The 15,289-nt window shown below is 39.1% G+C and overlaps 1 protein-coding gene across 3 annotated transcripts in view; it reads left to right on the top strand.

Annotated features, from left to right (window-relative positions):
- LOC124777517 (sialin-like) overlaps positions 1–15,289 on the top strand; it is a 433,945-nt gene that overhangs the window by 409,166 nt on the left and 9,490 nt on the right. For all 3 annotated transcript variants that reach the window (XM_047252962.1, XM_047252963.1, XM_047252964.1), the window contains 3 exons: positions 5,538–5,687; positions 7,763–7,895; positions 9,075–9,230. In XM_047252962.1, the coding sequence (XP_047108918.1) occupies positions 5,538–5,687; positions 7,763–7,895; positions 9,075–9,230 (439 nt within the window). The remainder of the gene's footprint in view (positions 1–5,537; positions 5,688–7,762; positions 7,896–9,074; positions 9,231–15,289) is intronic.

The following is a 15,289-nucleotide window of genomic DNA, read 5'->3' as shown; positions in this document are numbered from 1 at the left end:
ATAAGGGGAAACTGTCATCAGTACCCACGTGTTATCATCCTGTGCAAACTTGGTCCTGGGTCATCTAGAGGAATCCTTCCTATCCACTCAATGCCTGAAATTCCTTATCTAGTTTAGATTCATTGATGACATCTTCTGTACTTCAGAACCTCAACATGTACTTCCAAATCTGCTTCTCTAGATTCTTATCAGCTCATTGAGTTACCTTACTGGATGTTGATCTCAGGCGCTCAGATGGCATCACAAAAACCTCTGCCACTTCAAATATTCCAACAACAAACAGTGGCTCCATTTCGAGAGGTGTCACCTATTCTACATCAAAAAGTCTGTTTTATAAAGTCCTGCTAATTGTGGGCACATCTGACTTGGGAAGCAGGAGTTGGACAAACATGCAGGTAACCTTGATACAGCATTTCCAGGCAGACAATAGCCTGCCCAGCTTCTCCAGAAATAGACTTTCTTTGCCATCCCTTCCTGTGACACCAGTGAAGCACTGTAAAGCAGTCTCTGACCAGTACTCCTGTTATCATTTAATATCACTCAGCATAGAACAACACAATAGAGTCTTTCATCAGGTCTTGGCTACCTCATCTCATGCCATGAGGTAAGGGATATTGTACCTGAAATCTAATCCTCGTCATCCTGAGTAGTAGTTTTATATACCCACCCACAACCTCTAACTGTAATCCAATCATATGCATTTCATGACCTATAAAATGCTGTGACGTGTAAAAGTACCCATATTATATAAGTCATCCGCTTTGCTGCAATTACTGAACAACATTCTTCATAGAGATGATAATTAACTAGTTATTTACTCCCTTGCATGACCCATACAGACACATTGCTACAAAACACAATACAAATGTTGCCATAGTTGCTTTGGCACCCTTACCGTGTGGATCTCTCTCCACCCTCTACTTCGAGCACCTTCTCCCATTAACTACATAGGTAAGGTCTGTACTCTAGCATGTAGTTCAATGTTGGTATCTCAAACAGAAAAACCATCCAAGCAGGAATTCAAAAGCCAAGTGGTACTGACCTCCCACCATGTGATCCTCAGCCAGTTGGTGTCATTTGATGCAGATACAGATGGGCATGTGGCTGGCACACCACTGTACTGGCTGTTGTCAGCTTTCGTGACCGAAGCCACTACTTCTCAGTCAAGTAGCTCCTCAACTGGCCTCACAAGGGCAAAGTGCATCCCACCTGCCAACAGCGCTTGGCAGACCTGGACGGTCAGCCATCTTAGTGCTAGCTTTGATGATCTGACATGAAACTTCAGTTGATCATCACTCCACTCCATTACCCTCACTTTTCCTCTGTTGATATTTTCCACACCACTCCTCCCTGTCTGTATCTTGAACGTACATTCATGTTTTATACTCCACCTCCCACACATTCAGTTTTCTGAATTACCTATTCAGTACTCCTTTTGCTATTTCTGCTGAGAGCCATTTGTCCCCTCCTCTATCAAGTCTCTCCTGTCCCTCTGTATCACATGAACATTACATCCTCTCAGGTACCACACTCAGCATAGACAGTCATTAAGCATTTGGGTTTCTATGTGCTTACTTGTGTGTGAGAGTGCATATTTAAGAAAAAGAGTAGTAGCACCAGCGAATGATGGGAGTGGCAACTGGGTGGGGATAAGGAGGAGGCTGAGGTGGGGAGGGGCAGGGATAGTATAGTGGGGATGGTGGACAGTGAAGTGCTGCAGGTTATATGAAGGGCAGAGGAGAGGTGGGTGGAGGGGGAAGTAATGGAAAAGGAGAGAAATAAAAAGACTGGGTGTGGTAGTGGAATGACATCTGTGTAGTGCTGGAATGGGAACAGGGAAGGGGCTGGATGACTGAGGACAGTGACTAACAAACGTTGAAGCCAGGAGGGTTACGGGACTGTAGGCTGTATTGCAGGGAAAGTTCCCATCTGCGCAATTCAGAAAAACTGGTGTTGGTGGGAAGGATCCATATGGCACAGGCTGTGAAGCAGTCATTGAAATGAAGGATATTATGTTTAGCAGCATGTTCAGCAACAGGGTCGTCCACTTGTTTCTTGGCCACAGTTTGTAGGTGGCCATTCATGTGGACAGACAGCTTGTTGATTGTCCTGCCTACATACAATGCAACACAGTGGTTGCAGCTTATCTTGTAGATCACCTGACTGGTTTCACAGGTAGCCCTGTCTTTGATGTGGTAGCTGACATTAGTGACCGGATTGGAGGAGGATGTGGTGGGAGGATGTATGGGACAGGTCTTGCATCTGGGTCTATTACAGGGGTACAAGCCATGAGGTAAGGGATTGGGAGCAGGGTTTGTGTAAGGATGGATGAGTATATTGTGTAGGTTCGGTGGATGGCAGAATGCTACTGTGGGAAGGGTGGGAATGATAACAGACAGGACATTTCTCATTTCAGGGCATAACAAGAGATAATCAGAACCCTGGCAGAGAATCTAATTCAGTTGCTCCAGTCCTGGGTGGTACTGAGTTATGAGGGGAAAGCTCCTCTGTGGCCGGGTGATTTGGCTTTGGTAGTTGGGAGACTGTAAAGATAAGGCACAGGAGATTTGTTTTTGTATGAAGTTAGGAGGATAATTACGGTAAGTGAAGGCTTCAGTGAGACCCTCGGTATATTTTGAGAGGGACTGCTCATCACTGCAGATGTGATGACTACAGGTGGCTAGGCTGTACAGAAGGGACTTCTTCGTATGGAATAGGTGGCAGCTGTTGAAGTGGAGATATTGCTGATGGTTAGTTGGTTTAGTATGGATGGAGGTACTGATGTAGCCATTTTTGAGGTGGAGGTCAACATCTAAGAAGTTGGTTTGTTGGGTTGAGTAGGACCAGGTGAAGCAAACGGGGGGAAGTTGTTGAGGTTCTGGAGGAATGTGGATAGGGTGTCCTCACTTTCAACCCAGATAGCAAAGATGTTATCAATGAATCTGAACCAGGTGAGGAGTTTAGGATTCTGGGTTTTTAGGAAGGATTCCTCTAGATGGCCCATGAATAGGTTGACATAGGATGGTGCCATTTGGGTGCCCATAGCCATACCCCTGATTTGTTTGTAGGTAAGGCCTTCAAAGGAGAAGTAATTTTTGCAGAGGATGTAGTTGGCCATGGTGACTAGGATGGGGTTTGCTGGTCTGGAATCTGTCAGGAGTTGGGAAAGGTAGTGTTCAGTAGTGGTAAGGCCATGTGCATTAGGAATGTTAGTGTACAGGGAGGTGGCATCAATAGTGACGAGCAGGGCACCATGTGGTGAAGGAACAGGAACTTTGGAGAATCAGTGGAGGAAATGGTTGGTATCTTTTATATAGGAGGGTAGGTTCTGAGTAATAGGTTGAAGGTGTTGGTCTATGAGAGCTGAGATTCTCTCAGTGGTGGCGCAGTAACCAGCAACAATGGGGCATCCTGGGTGGTTAGGTTTACGGACTTTAGGAAGCATGTAGAAGGTAGGAGTGTGGGGAGTGGTAGGGGTGAGTAGAGAGGTCGACTTAGAGGAGAGGTTCTGGGATGGGCCTAAGGATTTGAGTAGTGACCGGAGATCCTGCTGGATTACTAGAATGAGGTCACTGTGGCAAGGTTTGTAGGTGGAGGTATCTGACAGCTGGCAGAGTCCTTCCACCAGGTGATCCTTGTGGTTAAAAACAACAGTGGTGGAGCCTTTGTCCACAGGTAGGATTATAAGGTCAGTATCAGTTTTTAGATGGTGGACTGCAGTTCTTTCTGCAGATGTAAGGTTAGTTTGCATGTTGAGGGATTTGTGGAATGATGGTGAGGCAAGGTTTTAGGTTAAGAAATTCTGCAAAGTTAACAGGGGGTGGTTTGGGGGCAGTGGGGATGGATCACAGTTGGATAGAGGAGTGAACTGAGCTAGGCAAAGTTAAATATTGGTCTGTGGTTGAGTCTGATTGTTAGGGTTGGTGGAGAAAAAGTGTTTCCACTCAAGGGACCACGAGAAGGTGAGAAGGTCTTTAACAAGTCATGCATGATTGAATTTGAGAGTGGGGCAAAAGGTGAGGCCTTTGGAAAGGACTGATATTTCGGTGGGACTAAGGCTTCTGGACGAAAGGTTCATGACTGTGTTGCAGGTCTGTGTGGAGAGCTCTTTGAGGTGGTTTTGTGCATGTTGCTCATGTTCCTGCAGGGCAAGAGTTTCAGTGTATGTTATGGGTTCTAGGAATTTGGGATTGCATAGCAGGAGAATTTTGCAGTTGGAGAAAAGGTACTGCAAGGAGGTTTGGGCTTGGCTGATATGGTTCTGCAGGACTATGTCGGTGAGGTCTAAGGATTGGTGGAATCTGAACAGGTGAAGGTCATTGTGGAAGGAGGGGTGGCAGCCAGAGATGGGTAATTTGATTGTAAGGCCATTAGGGGGGATTCCATGAGCCAAGCAACAATGCAGGCACAGTATGTCGGACTAGGATATGGCTAGGGATAAGAAAAATTTTCTGTATTGATGCAGATGGAAGGAGGGAGGTGTAAAGGTAACAACTCACCAAATAGTTTAGGCACTGATTCACCAATACATATATAATCTGGAGTAAAATTGTTTCTGGCTTCAACACAAGTCTTCCTTCAGAGCTATAGAGTACAAATACACAAACATATATCTGCATGGCTGCATGATCACTGCTGATTACATTGTGTTTGTACTGCAGGTCAGGGTGAAGTGGATGAGGGAAGAAAAGTAGTGGAGTGGGAGGAAGAGTTGTTTATGTGCCAATTAACAACAATTATAATTTATGATGATGGGTAAACAGTACATTAACAGCAAAAAGAAAACTGTACAAGCATTTGAAGATTTATGTACATGTTTGTAAATTGCAAGAGATGAATCAGAAACACAGACAGTTAATAATGAAAATAAACACATTCTTTAACATTACCATATGAGATTTATAAAGTCATTAGAAATATGATGGAAGAAAAGGATTTATAAATATATAGTGTTTAAATACATGTTGGTAATCTTAATTCTCATCTCATTTTCATGGCAGCTTAAGACCACATCCTAGACCAGGCTTTAAACTAAAATTGAAACTCATAGCTACACCTGTTTAATATACTGAAGAAGTCTTGTGTCCAGTTTTATATTTCCAGTGTGCCACATTTGTTTGAATGGAAGAGTTTTTGTCTGTAGATTTTATGAATGACAATTCAGTGGATAAATATTATACACTAATGTGCTTTGAACTTTAGTCATTGCTTTTGCTTGCATGATTAAATGTTAACTGAATTAATATATTTTCTTTGTGTGTGTGTTTTGTTTCGTCCACTCTCATTAATTGCACAAAATTATAAATCATTAACCATAATAACTATAATTCTATAGTGACAGTTTTGTTCTAATGATGAACTTTTCCTGTCTCCTTCCTCCTACTATTTTTTCTCCTTTCCCTGCTTAATGTTTTATTTTATGTTTTTCAGTTTAATTACATTCTTCTTAGTTTAAAGTTAATCCATTTTGTTGGTATTTTTAATTTGAAATTACTTTTATTTCTCCTTTCCTGTGGTGCTTGATTTATTTGTTTCAGGGCTTACCAGTACCATGGAAAGCAATTTTTACATCGTTACCAGCATGGTCTATAGGAATTACAACATTTGGACGCATATGGGTTCATTACACATTCATTATTCCAGGACCACTCTATATGAAGACTGTTTTAGGTTTCAGCATACAAAAGGTGATCAAAAGATAGTACAGTGTTTTATAAAATAGTTAGTGGTAATCTCTGGTAATGTACCCAGTCATGGATGGAGGAAAGGGAAACTGTTTGGTGGAGGGTGTGAGGGCAGCAGATTACCTGAGATTGAGACAAGGGTAGTTTATTATTCATGAAAATTACAAGTTATGAGCCTATATATTGTATTGCTGTATGCAAGTAAATATAGTACACTGATGATTTAGCAACTTATTCCACTCTTTGAATCTTTATACCACTCTCATGAGACTGAAAAAAAGTAGAAGCATGAAATCTGGTGCAAATTTCATTTTGTTTCTGTTGTTAAGTACAATAGTTGCTTGCAGATTGGGATTTCACAGTTTTACAAACAGATCGCCTTCAGCAATCTATATACACTAAAAATATGTGTGTGTGCATGAGAGCGAGTGCGAGTGAGAGGGGGAGGATAAGTCATGAGTAATTTGGACCAAACTATGTGCAAATGTCTTAGTGCCAGGAAACAGTTGACTTGGGGTGAGACACTTTTGTCCTATCTGTGGAGATGAGGGACAGGAACTGGTGGCATGTGCACTTAACAGTGGAACCCATGGAGCAATTTCAACCAAACTGTGTACAAATGTGATTAACTATTTGGGAAACAATGGGAGGGAAAAGGAGGGTGGGTGAATTATGCTACTATAGTGCTGTCAGGACTGAATAGGGGGGGTTGGAAAATGGTGACATGCCAAAAAAATGACCAATACTAACATCAAATCTATAGTTTATGGTGCTGCTAGGCTGATGGGTGATGGTTCTGACAACATCACATCCTTAAGAAAGAGGATGAAAAATGATGGTGTTGTGTCCAAATGATGATTAGATCATTAGGCACAGAGCACAAACTCAGCTTTGGGAAGGAACAAGACCATGTTCTATACAAAGAAACATTCTGGTAATTGCCATAAGTGATGGAGAGAACCGCAGAAAATCTGAATCTTGATGGATGGACAGTAATATGTACCACAGTCCTTCCAAATGTAAGTGCGGTGTGCTACCAGCCACTCTTGACAAGGCTCTGTGTGTACTTATTAAATACACAGCAAGTGATCACAAGCAAGAAAGAAAATGTATAATTGGCTGATGACTGGCATCTACCATCGACTTCACAGAAATCTCAGTCACAAAGTTATTTTAATCACAGTATAGTGCCATCCAAGAAGGATTCAGAGTCTTTGGCTGATTGGTGACAGTCAGAATGACATTTTGCCTGTAGTGGTAAGTAGATATTATGGTATAAACACACTCATGAGAAAGGAGACTTGAAATTTCCCAGATTTGTCTACTGAGGAACAAATAAGAAAGCTGTCAAAATTTTTATCAACCATCTTTTGGATATTATAGCTCTTCTTAATTCCTATGCTTGAAAATTTTATGTTATATGCTCTTGGAAGAAAGCACTTCTTCTTGTTCGTATATTAACATTATTTGTTCTCATGAGCTTACCTAACCAAAATTTCCATTTATCGTAGTATAAGCTGAATTTATATGTGCCTCTTAGCCAAAATGTATATCATATGCATGCTTTTTTCTGTTTAGTCACACTGGTATCACATTTCACAATATTTCACACTTTTACCTGCCTGCATCCTTTACTCCAAAAATAAAACTCCCTTTAAACATTAAGATATCAGACCAAACAGTCATGGTGCATGGTCATCAAGGCACGTCACATCATATGATAATTCAAGTATTAAACTTGATTTAAGTGTAATACCAAGCACTTTGACTTTACCACTTGTCTTAATAGTTATATATTACTTTGTATTACAGTGACCAATATTACCACAGATCTTGTATAATGGAACCACTCAGAGACTTAGTGAAGCAATTCATGCCTAAGGAAGCAGATGTTCTATCAGTGAAAACTTTCACTTATGCTACATTAAGATTAATTAAAAGATAGTATTACTGGCATGTAACTACCACAGTAAAAATACAGATATTATGGTTTCGCTGTATAGCCCTTATAACAATATACCTTCAGTGTTTTAAAGAAAGAGGTTTTCATTGTTTTTCTTTCAATCTAAATGTTTCAGAATGGTTTGCTCTCTGGCGCACCCTTCCTCTGCAGTTATGTCTCGTCAGTATTTTTCTGTTATTTTGCTGATGTTTTGGTTACTCGGAAGATTCTTTCTTTGACAAATGTTCGGAAGCTTTTCACTGCCATGTGTGAGTATTGTTACTTCTTGCCATAACTGAATAAAACAGTGAATGGATATATAAGTTGTAAATTGCTGTTGTATGCAGAAATTAGAATAGTTACTGAAGCAAATTATGTAATTTGTACAGCGATACATTTATAACAATATTGTGAAGCTATTTAAAGATGACAAAATATACAATAATAGTCATGTGTTGTGACTTCAGGATGGTCACACCAGCACTCATCTTACTTAGAAACTGTGATGCATTCATAACATCAGTTTCAACAAGTCCTACAGTTACAGCACCAAATAGAACAAACAATATTATTTGTTATGAAATAAGATGATGTGCACGCAAGTATTCTATTGGACTTTATTTTTATTATTTCTGCTGTCTACAATAGCAGCTTATGGATAAAGCATAGGGCAAGTCAGTTCACAAGTATGCAGGTGAATCAGATTTCGATACATATTTATTTAAAATCACAAACAATACATGTTGTATATTTATATATTTTTATTTATTAGTCCATGAGATCTTGTGGGTACATAGAATGTATGGTAAGACATTGGATACCATTTAATCCAACACTGTTTCTGTCACTATAAAATATCATCAATTACTTATGGTTATGATATTGGTTATTGGTACATTGTTATTGTTATTAGTTCATAGCTTACACTACTACTATGGTTTCAATGCATTATCTATCAAAGGAGTCTATCAGGCTATAGAAGCAGTAGTCAGTTAGATATGCCTCCACTGCAACTCTGTATCCTGCAATGCTGTTTACTGAGTGCATGTTGTTTGGAGAAAAAAAATACCTAGAAAATAATCAAAGTTGCACAACTTCATTTAGGAGAGCTTTGTTTTTGTACATCTTCATTTTCGAGGAAGAGTGCAGGATTTTCATTCGCATACTGCTTTATAAATACTAAGATTTCATATATATATGCAGGCATGGAAGTGGAAGGTTTTGCATTTTTTTCAAGAGATTTTCTGTGTATAGTGTCTTCTATGATTTTTTTTGCATTCTAAATAGCTTAATGTTGTTTGGAGAAGCTCCCAGAAAATGACTCCATACTTCAGAAGGGACTGAACATTTGCATAGCATAGAAGAAAATTATAGAGGTTTACATGTAATGTTCTGCAGCCATTGTTAAATATTTCTGTTACTACAAAGTTATTCTTTTTCTCTTTTAGCTCAGATAATTCCAGGACTACTTGTCCTTGCAATTGGATACTTAGGCTGTGAAATAGTGTTGGTACTGATTGCTTGGTTTCTTGCTGTTACCCTTATTACAGCATCTTATGCTGGTGCAATGGCTAATGTGGTAGATATTGCACCAAATCTTGCTGGTAAGTAGTGTATACAAATACTGTGATACTGATTTAACATCATTTTGCTATTTTTGTGTTAAACATGTGCTGTGATGAAGCTAATGTAGTGTACAAAGCAATGAATCATAGTAGTTGGTAATTTGGTCAAAACTGAATAATATATTTTTGTACTCCTGTAGTATGTGACAATTTCCATGAGTCCTGCAAAAAATTTACTTTTGGTTCAGAAGTCATTTCAGTTATTCTAATGAAACAATTGATTCAGCATTTCACTTGTTTACTTTATCCTGATTAATCAAAACTTAGGACATGAAAATAAACAGAAAAAAATCTTTGCCCTTTCCAGTGTGTTGCTCTCAGTGGTGTGTAAGCTCAGGTTTGCAGTTCATATATGGCATTACGGTATCCCTCTCATTATATTTAGAAGTGTTTTCCAGTATAGCTCTGGAACACCTGGAGCTATTTCAACTATCATCGTACAGGTAGACTTACTATGTGGGAAAATAAGTTATTGTGCTAAGACACTGCTAGCACTATTAGGAATGAGGTGGGGATGAGAATTTTAATCTAATCCATAGTTTTGGGATTCCTTGGTGGATTGGTATCAGTCCTGGTGACATTTAACGTTGGGGGGGGGGGGGGGGCATATGTAGTGGTAGAGAGGTGTAACATGTTAACTATAACTCTAGAAAGATGGGAATATTTTCTACGAAGGCTGGTAAATACAACTTACTATCTGGAGGGGAAAAAATGTTTTTGGACTAAAACTGCCCTAGCAATACTAATGATGGGAATAGGGGATCAGATGCACTTGGCAGATTAATGACTGTAACCTGATACATAGGACACCCTGAGTGTGGTATTTAGGCTGATTGCTATGCTCATTTAGGCAAATGCTGAGCTGATTCCAAACTTCTGCATCAAAGAATACAATACACAAACAATTAAAATACAATAATCCACAAAACAAAGTTTACATGAGTCACAGACAGATGGTGCTCACAGCTTCCCTCTCTTAGGTTATCTTGATTGTGGTGTCAGAAAGGGCATCCAGACAGGTAGTTTAAATAATAAAGTAAAATTTTGCAAATCCTCAAAAATCAGACCCATACTAGATGGGATAAATGCTAGGTATTAGAAGAAGACTGTGGATGCAAATTGTGTAGTTCATACTAACGTCATTCCTGTTTCTAACCACAAATTTTAATACAATTGGGTAGTATGTGCATATTGGCATGTAAGTGTAATAGTCCCTAAATCCCTGAAGAACCTTCTGCAAAATCTTCAGTTATCAGCTTAGCTCAATATTATTTTTTTTGCACAATATTCTCACAGCATGCTTCTGCAAATAAATACGTTATTGACCTTAGCAGGTGAAACTGAAGGTTTTTATAAATGCTGGTGCCATCTAAGTTTATTGTTCATTTGGATACCTAGCAGTTTTCCACATGTCTCCTCATCCAGAGTGTGCCCAATGAGCTCTGCTTCTGGAATCTTTAAATCATTTTTATTTATTTGCTACTGCATCATAATATAAGTTTTTGTAAGATCAGTGCATAAGCAACTTGCTGTGAACCAGTTGTAAAACTGTTCTATTATTCTCCTGACTGCATTTGATGTGGGTATGTTCGAGGCCTTTATAAGTGTACTTGTCACTGGCAAACATCACAATTTTTAAGAGTTGTCCACTCTCCTCAGTAAATCATTTGTTGGCCAAGAAGGAGATTGTGCCAAGCATCTATCCTGTGGGATATCACATTAAATACTCTCCCACTGGGAATATAATCTTATTCCTGCAATATCACGTGCTAATGTGACTCTCTGTTTTCTTTTGTTAAGGTATGGCTTCAATTGTGCAAAGAAGAATGCCTCTAATGCCATTCATTCTATTATCTGTAGTAGAAATTTATGATCTGCATAGTCATAGGCCTTGGCAAGATCACAGGAGAATTTTTTCTTGTTTAGTTCTACCAGGACTAAATGTGTAATATCTTATATTGTTTTCTCAGTAGGCTCTTTTCAACTTTTCCAAATGAGTGGTACTACTACATATTCCAGTGCACAGAATATAGTTTTCACTGGTTATTACTATACCTTGTAAACATTTTTTTCATTAATTGCCTTTATATGCAGATCTTCTTATAGTCCTCAGTAGCAGTCAGAAAGGCTTATGCTGCAGATACACATATACTGATGATTCGAAATATTACCACTGCTATCCACCCTGAGATTGAATCCCACCTGGTGAGACTGCAGTCGTGTGATCTGATGAGGAAAGAAAAGGATGTTTAAAAATAAGTTATTGAAAAGTAATCTTTAATTGTAAAAAATATAAATTACTGACAGAAATCCTCAATACAGCACTGAATGGAGGATATCTTCAAATGTTATTTACAAATATTCAATGTGGCTATTCTGTAATATGACAAATGTCCCTTTTGTAATCAGTTTACCTCCAGAGATACTACGAAGCAGGTCTGGCGTATGGTGGCAACTGCTTGTGTTATCCATTGTCACAGCTCGTTAATGTTTCCCAGAAGTGGACAGTCAGATACTTTGTCTTTAAAATAACATCATATGCAGAAGTCCAGTGGGGTTATATCAGTTGATTATTGTGGTCAGGATATCATTCCACCCTGTCCAGTCCAGGTCAGCGTATTCCTATGGAGATACACAATGACTTCACGATGATAAGTCGTGGCACACCAGCTTGCTAGGAAATAAATTATGTGCTCATGTCATGTTGTAATAGAGGTATTAGATAATGTTGATGCACCAGTTACAGTTGACTCTGGGGAAGAAAGAAAAAAAAACTGTAAATTTTGTTAAAGCTTACAATGTAATAACATTTACCTTATGTTGTGTTGTAATAGAGGTATTAGATAATGTTGAAGCATTTCCAGTTATGATGCACCAGTTACAGTTGACTCTGGGGAAGAAATCTGTAAATCTTGTTAAAGCTTACAATGTAAGAACATTTACCTTAGGTGAGACCCATACCTGTTTGATTGTTTGACATGGTTTCTGCACAACTCATATATCTGAGCATTAAGCTGATTCTCTTTAGTGCAGGTATGAAAGATGGTTTCTTTATTAAACACAATTTTATTAAGAAACCCATCTTCAGTCTGCATTTAGTTAAACATTTCTACACAAAACTCAGCTCATTTTCTTTGCCACTTTCTCTTAAAGCTTAAAACTGTTCCAGTTTGTAGAGTTTGAATGACAGGCATTTCTGTAATACCTTTTGACAGTGTTGCACTAGGCATATTGAGTTCTAAGCTGGCACATTTCATTTATCTAACTAGACTTCAAATGTAAGACTGGCAAATTTGTTCAATTACTGTGTCAGATGCAGCCAGTTTTGATGAAACAATTTTACCAATTAATAACAAATTGTCTTTGCGATGGTGGCTTTCAATATTTAGTCCTGAATTGTCCCTGAAGTTTAGTAGTTGATTTGGATTCATCAAACCATAACCAACACTGTGCACACTCTGCACCTTTATACGACTCCATGATGACTGTTGGAATAACTCATCCGCACATGCCACGTAGCGTCAAAGTTGGGTACTAACAGTGTTAGGTGCTAATAAAACTTGAAAATGTACAGCGCTCAGTGCTGTATCAAACATTTATGTAAGTTATTTACCCTTTTCACAATTAAAGGTTACTTTTGTACAACTAATTTATAAACACCATATAATGAATATGCTGAGTCACAGATAGCCACAACAAAAAGACTGTCAGAATATAAGCTTTTGGCCATGAAGGTCTTTGTCGAAAATTGACAACACACACACACACACACACACACACACACACACACACAACTCTCACACACATGACTGCAGCCTCTGGCAGCAGAAGCAGTGTGGCTTCACCTGCCAGAGGCTGCAGTCATGTGTGAGAGCTGCATTTGTGTGTGTGTGTTTTGTGAATTTTCGACAAAGGCCCTGATGGCCAAAAGCTTATATTGTGACAGTCTTTTTGTTGTGCCTATCTGCAACTCAGCATCTTCGCTATATGGTAAGTAACAACTTTCCTTTTTGTAATATTGTTACATTTCATCCTGGATTTTTCATTGTGTGATTTAATTTATAAACAACCTGCATGTAAGCAGAGCAGAGATAAATGGAGACATCCAGTGGCAATACGGGCTGCAAATGAGAAAATCCTCTGATATAAATGAGTTTGGCAACAGGTAGATTGTTATTACCTGGCACCAGGAATCACATCTATTCTTACACTAGGTCAGTGGTCGAGTCTGGATACGCTTTCATTTAGGCAAACGGTTGCTCAGAATATGCAACATTTGATGCAAGTAAAATTACAACCATTGAAAGAAAAATTTCTTTGCTGTTGCATCACATGTAGTGGTTACCATAATTCTCTCCACATATCTTACCCATGGTTTGCAAGTGAGCGCTTGTCTTGAAATTCATCAAGTCTCTAGTATGTACTAACAAATGAAAGCTTGTTAGAAGATCTGTGCACTAGAACACAGAATCCTAATGAGCACTAAAAGGAATCCATTAAATTTCATTTACATGATAAATTGCACAAATTGAGAGGTTGTCAATTTAACAAAAATCAAAGGGATTAAAATTATGAAAAACAAAAATTGGAATGATCGCATGGAAATGTGGAGTGCAGAGTGGTCATGTTGTAGGAAATTTCTTGTAGAATGTAAATGCTTTAGGATTAAAGGAGACCATTCTCTGAAAAGCATAAGCATTGAGCTGTTGATAGCCACATACAAAAGGAAAAAAAAGTCTTCCTAGATTTTAGAGGTATGATAACTCTGAAAGCTAGCAAGGTTTTTTTCCTTGGTATGTGCCTACCGACAACTCAGTGCTTCTGCTTTTCAGTGAGTGGTCTCCCTTAATTCTAAATTATTTCCAGAGCAGTCATGTAGATATAAATGTTAGCATTATACAGAGAGGAAGATTCATAATGGAAATTGTTTTTGTATCTTCTACTGCAGCTATGTATATCTCTGTTCATCTATAATTTATTTTTACTATCAACAATATAAACTGTTAATAAGTACACTGCTGTCCAAAATTAAAGCAACAAGCCACTATTTCCCTGCCCTGTGTCTAATTCATGATGTAATCCTACAAACTGTCAACACATGTCTGTATGATCATGTTCTGCATGGAATGTGGCATTCTGGTCAATGGACAACCACACCAATGATGACATCGTGGCACCTATAAAATAGGCTACTGTTTGCCAGGTAGTCCCACATCCACAACCGCTGTGTACACAGAGACAGACAGTGCAGTATGGCACAGAGAAGACACCTTCCAGACTCTCTCCAGTGGAGGGCCATAGGAAGAACGGAAATGGAACAGTCGCAAATTGATCTGGCCCAATGGCTTAATGGTGATCATTCTGTTGTTTCTCGGATGTGGCGACAGTTTACAGAGACTGAAACTGAATTCTGAAGACTTAATGTGGGGTGGACCATGTGTGACATCAGAAAGAGAGGGCCATTATTTGGCTGTGAGGACTTGTAGGATTAAGGCAGTATGCCTTAGTACTGCTTTGCAACTGGCATCGACCTTGCGGCATCCACTGAACATGATTTATTGACGCAAAACATGTACATAAAGGCTTCAGCAGAGCGGCCTTTATTGTCAGAGACTGCTGTATGTGTATCTCTGTTGCCTCTTCACAGAAGTGAACATCTAGAGTGGAGCGTTGACGTGCCACCTTGACGGTCGAATAATAGCCCAATGTTCTTTTCACAAATGAGTCCCAGTTTGGTCTAGAGAGCGAATCTCGATGGATTCACATCTGGAGGGAATGTGAAACACAATTTCGGAACCCAAACATTGTGGAAAGAGACAATATAAAGGAGGATTATTAATGGTGTGGGCAGGGAATATTTTGGCAACTCTTCATGAAATTGTACAGGTGAACTGACAATCTTTAACTTCCATCAGGTATCATGAAGAGAAGTTGGGACCTCATGTGCATGCATTACCAGGTGCTGTAGGCCCAGACTTCATACTGATGGACGATTATGCTCAATGTCACAAAGCACGAGTGGTTGACATTTTCTTGGA

The sequence above is a fragment of the Schistocerca piceifrons genome, chromosome 2 (assembly GCF_021461385.2).
Source record: "Schistocerca piceifrons isolate TAMUIC-IGC-003096 chromosome 2, iqSchPice1.1, whole genome shotgun sequence".
Classification (NCBI taxonomy): domain Eukaryota; kingdom Metazoa; phylum Arthropoda; class Insecta; order Orthoptera; family Acrididae; genus Schistocerca; species Schistocerca piceifrons.
This window is presented reverse-complemented; position numbering and strand designations above follow the sequence as displayed.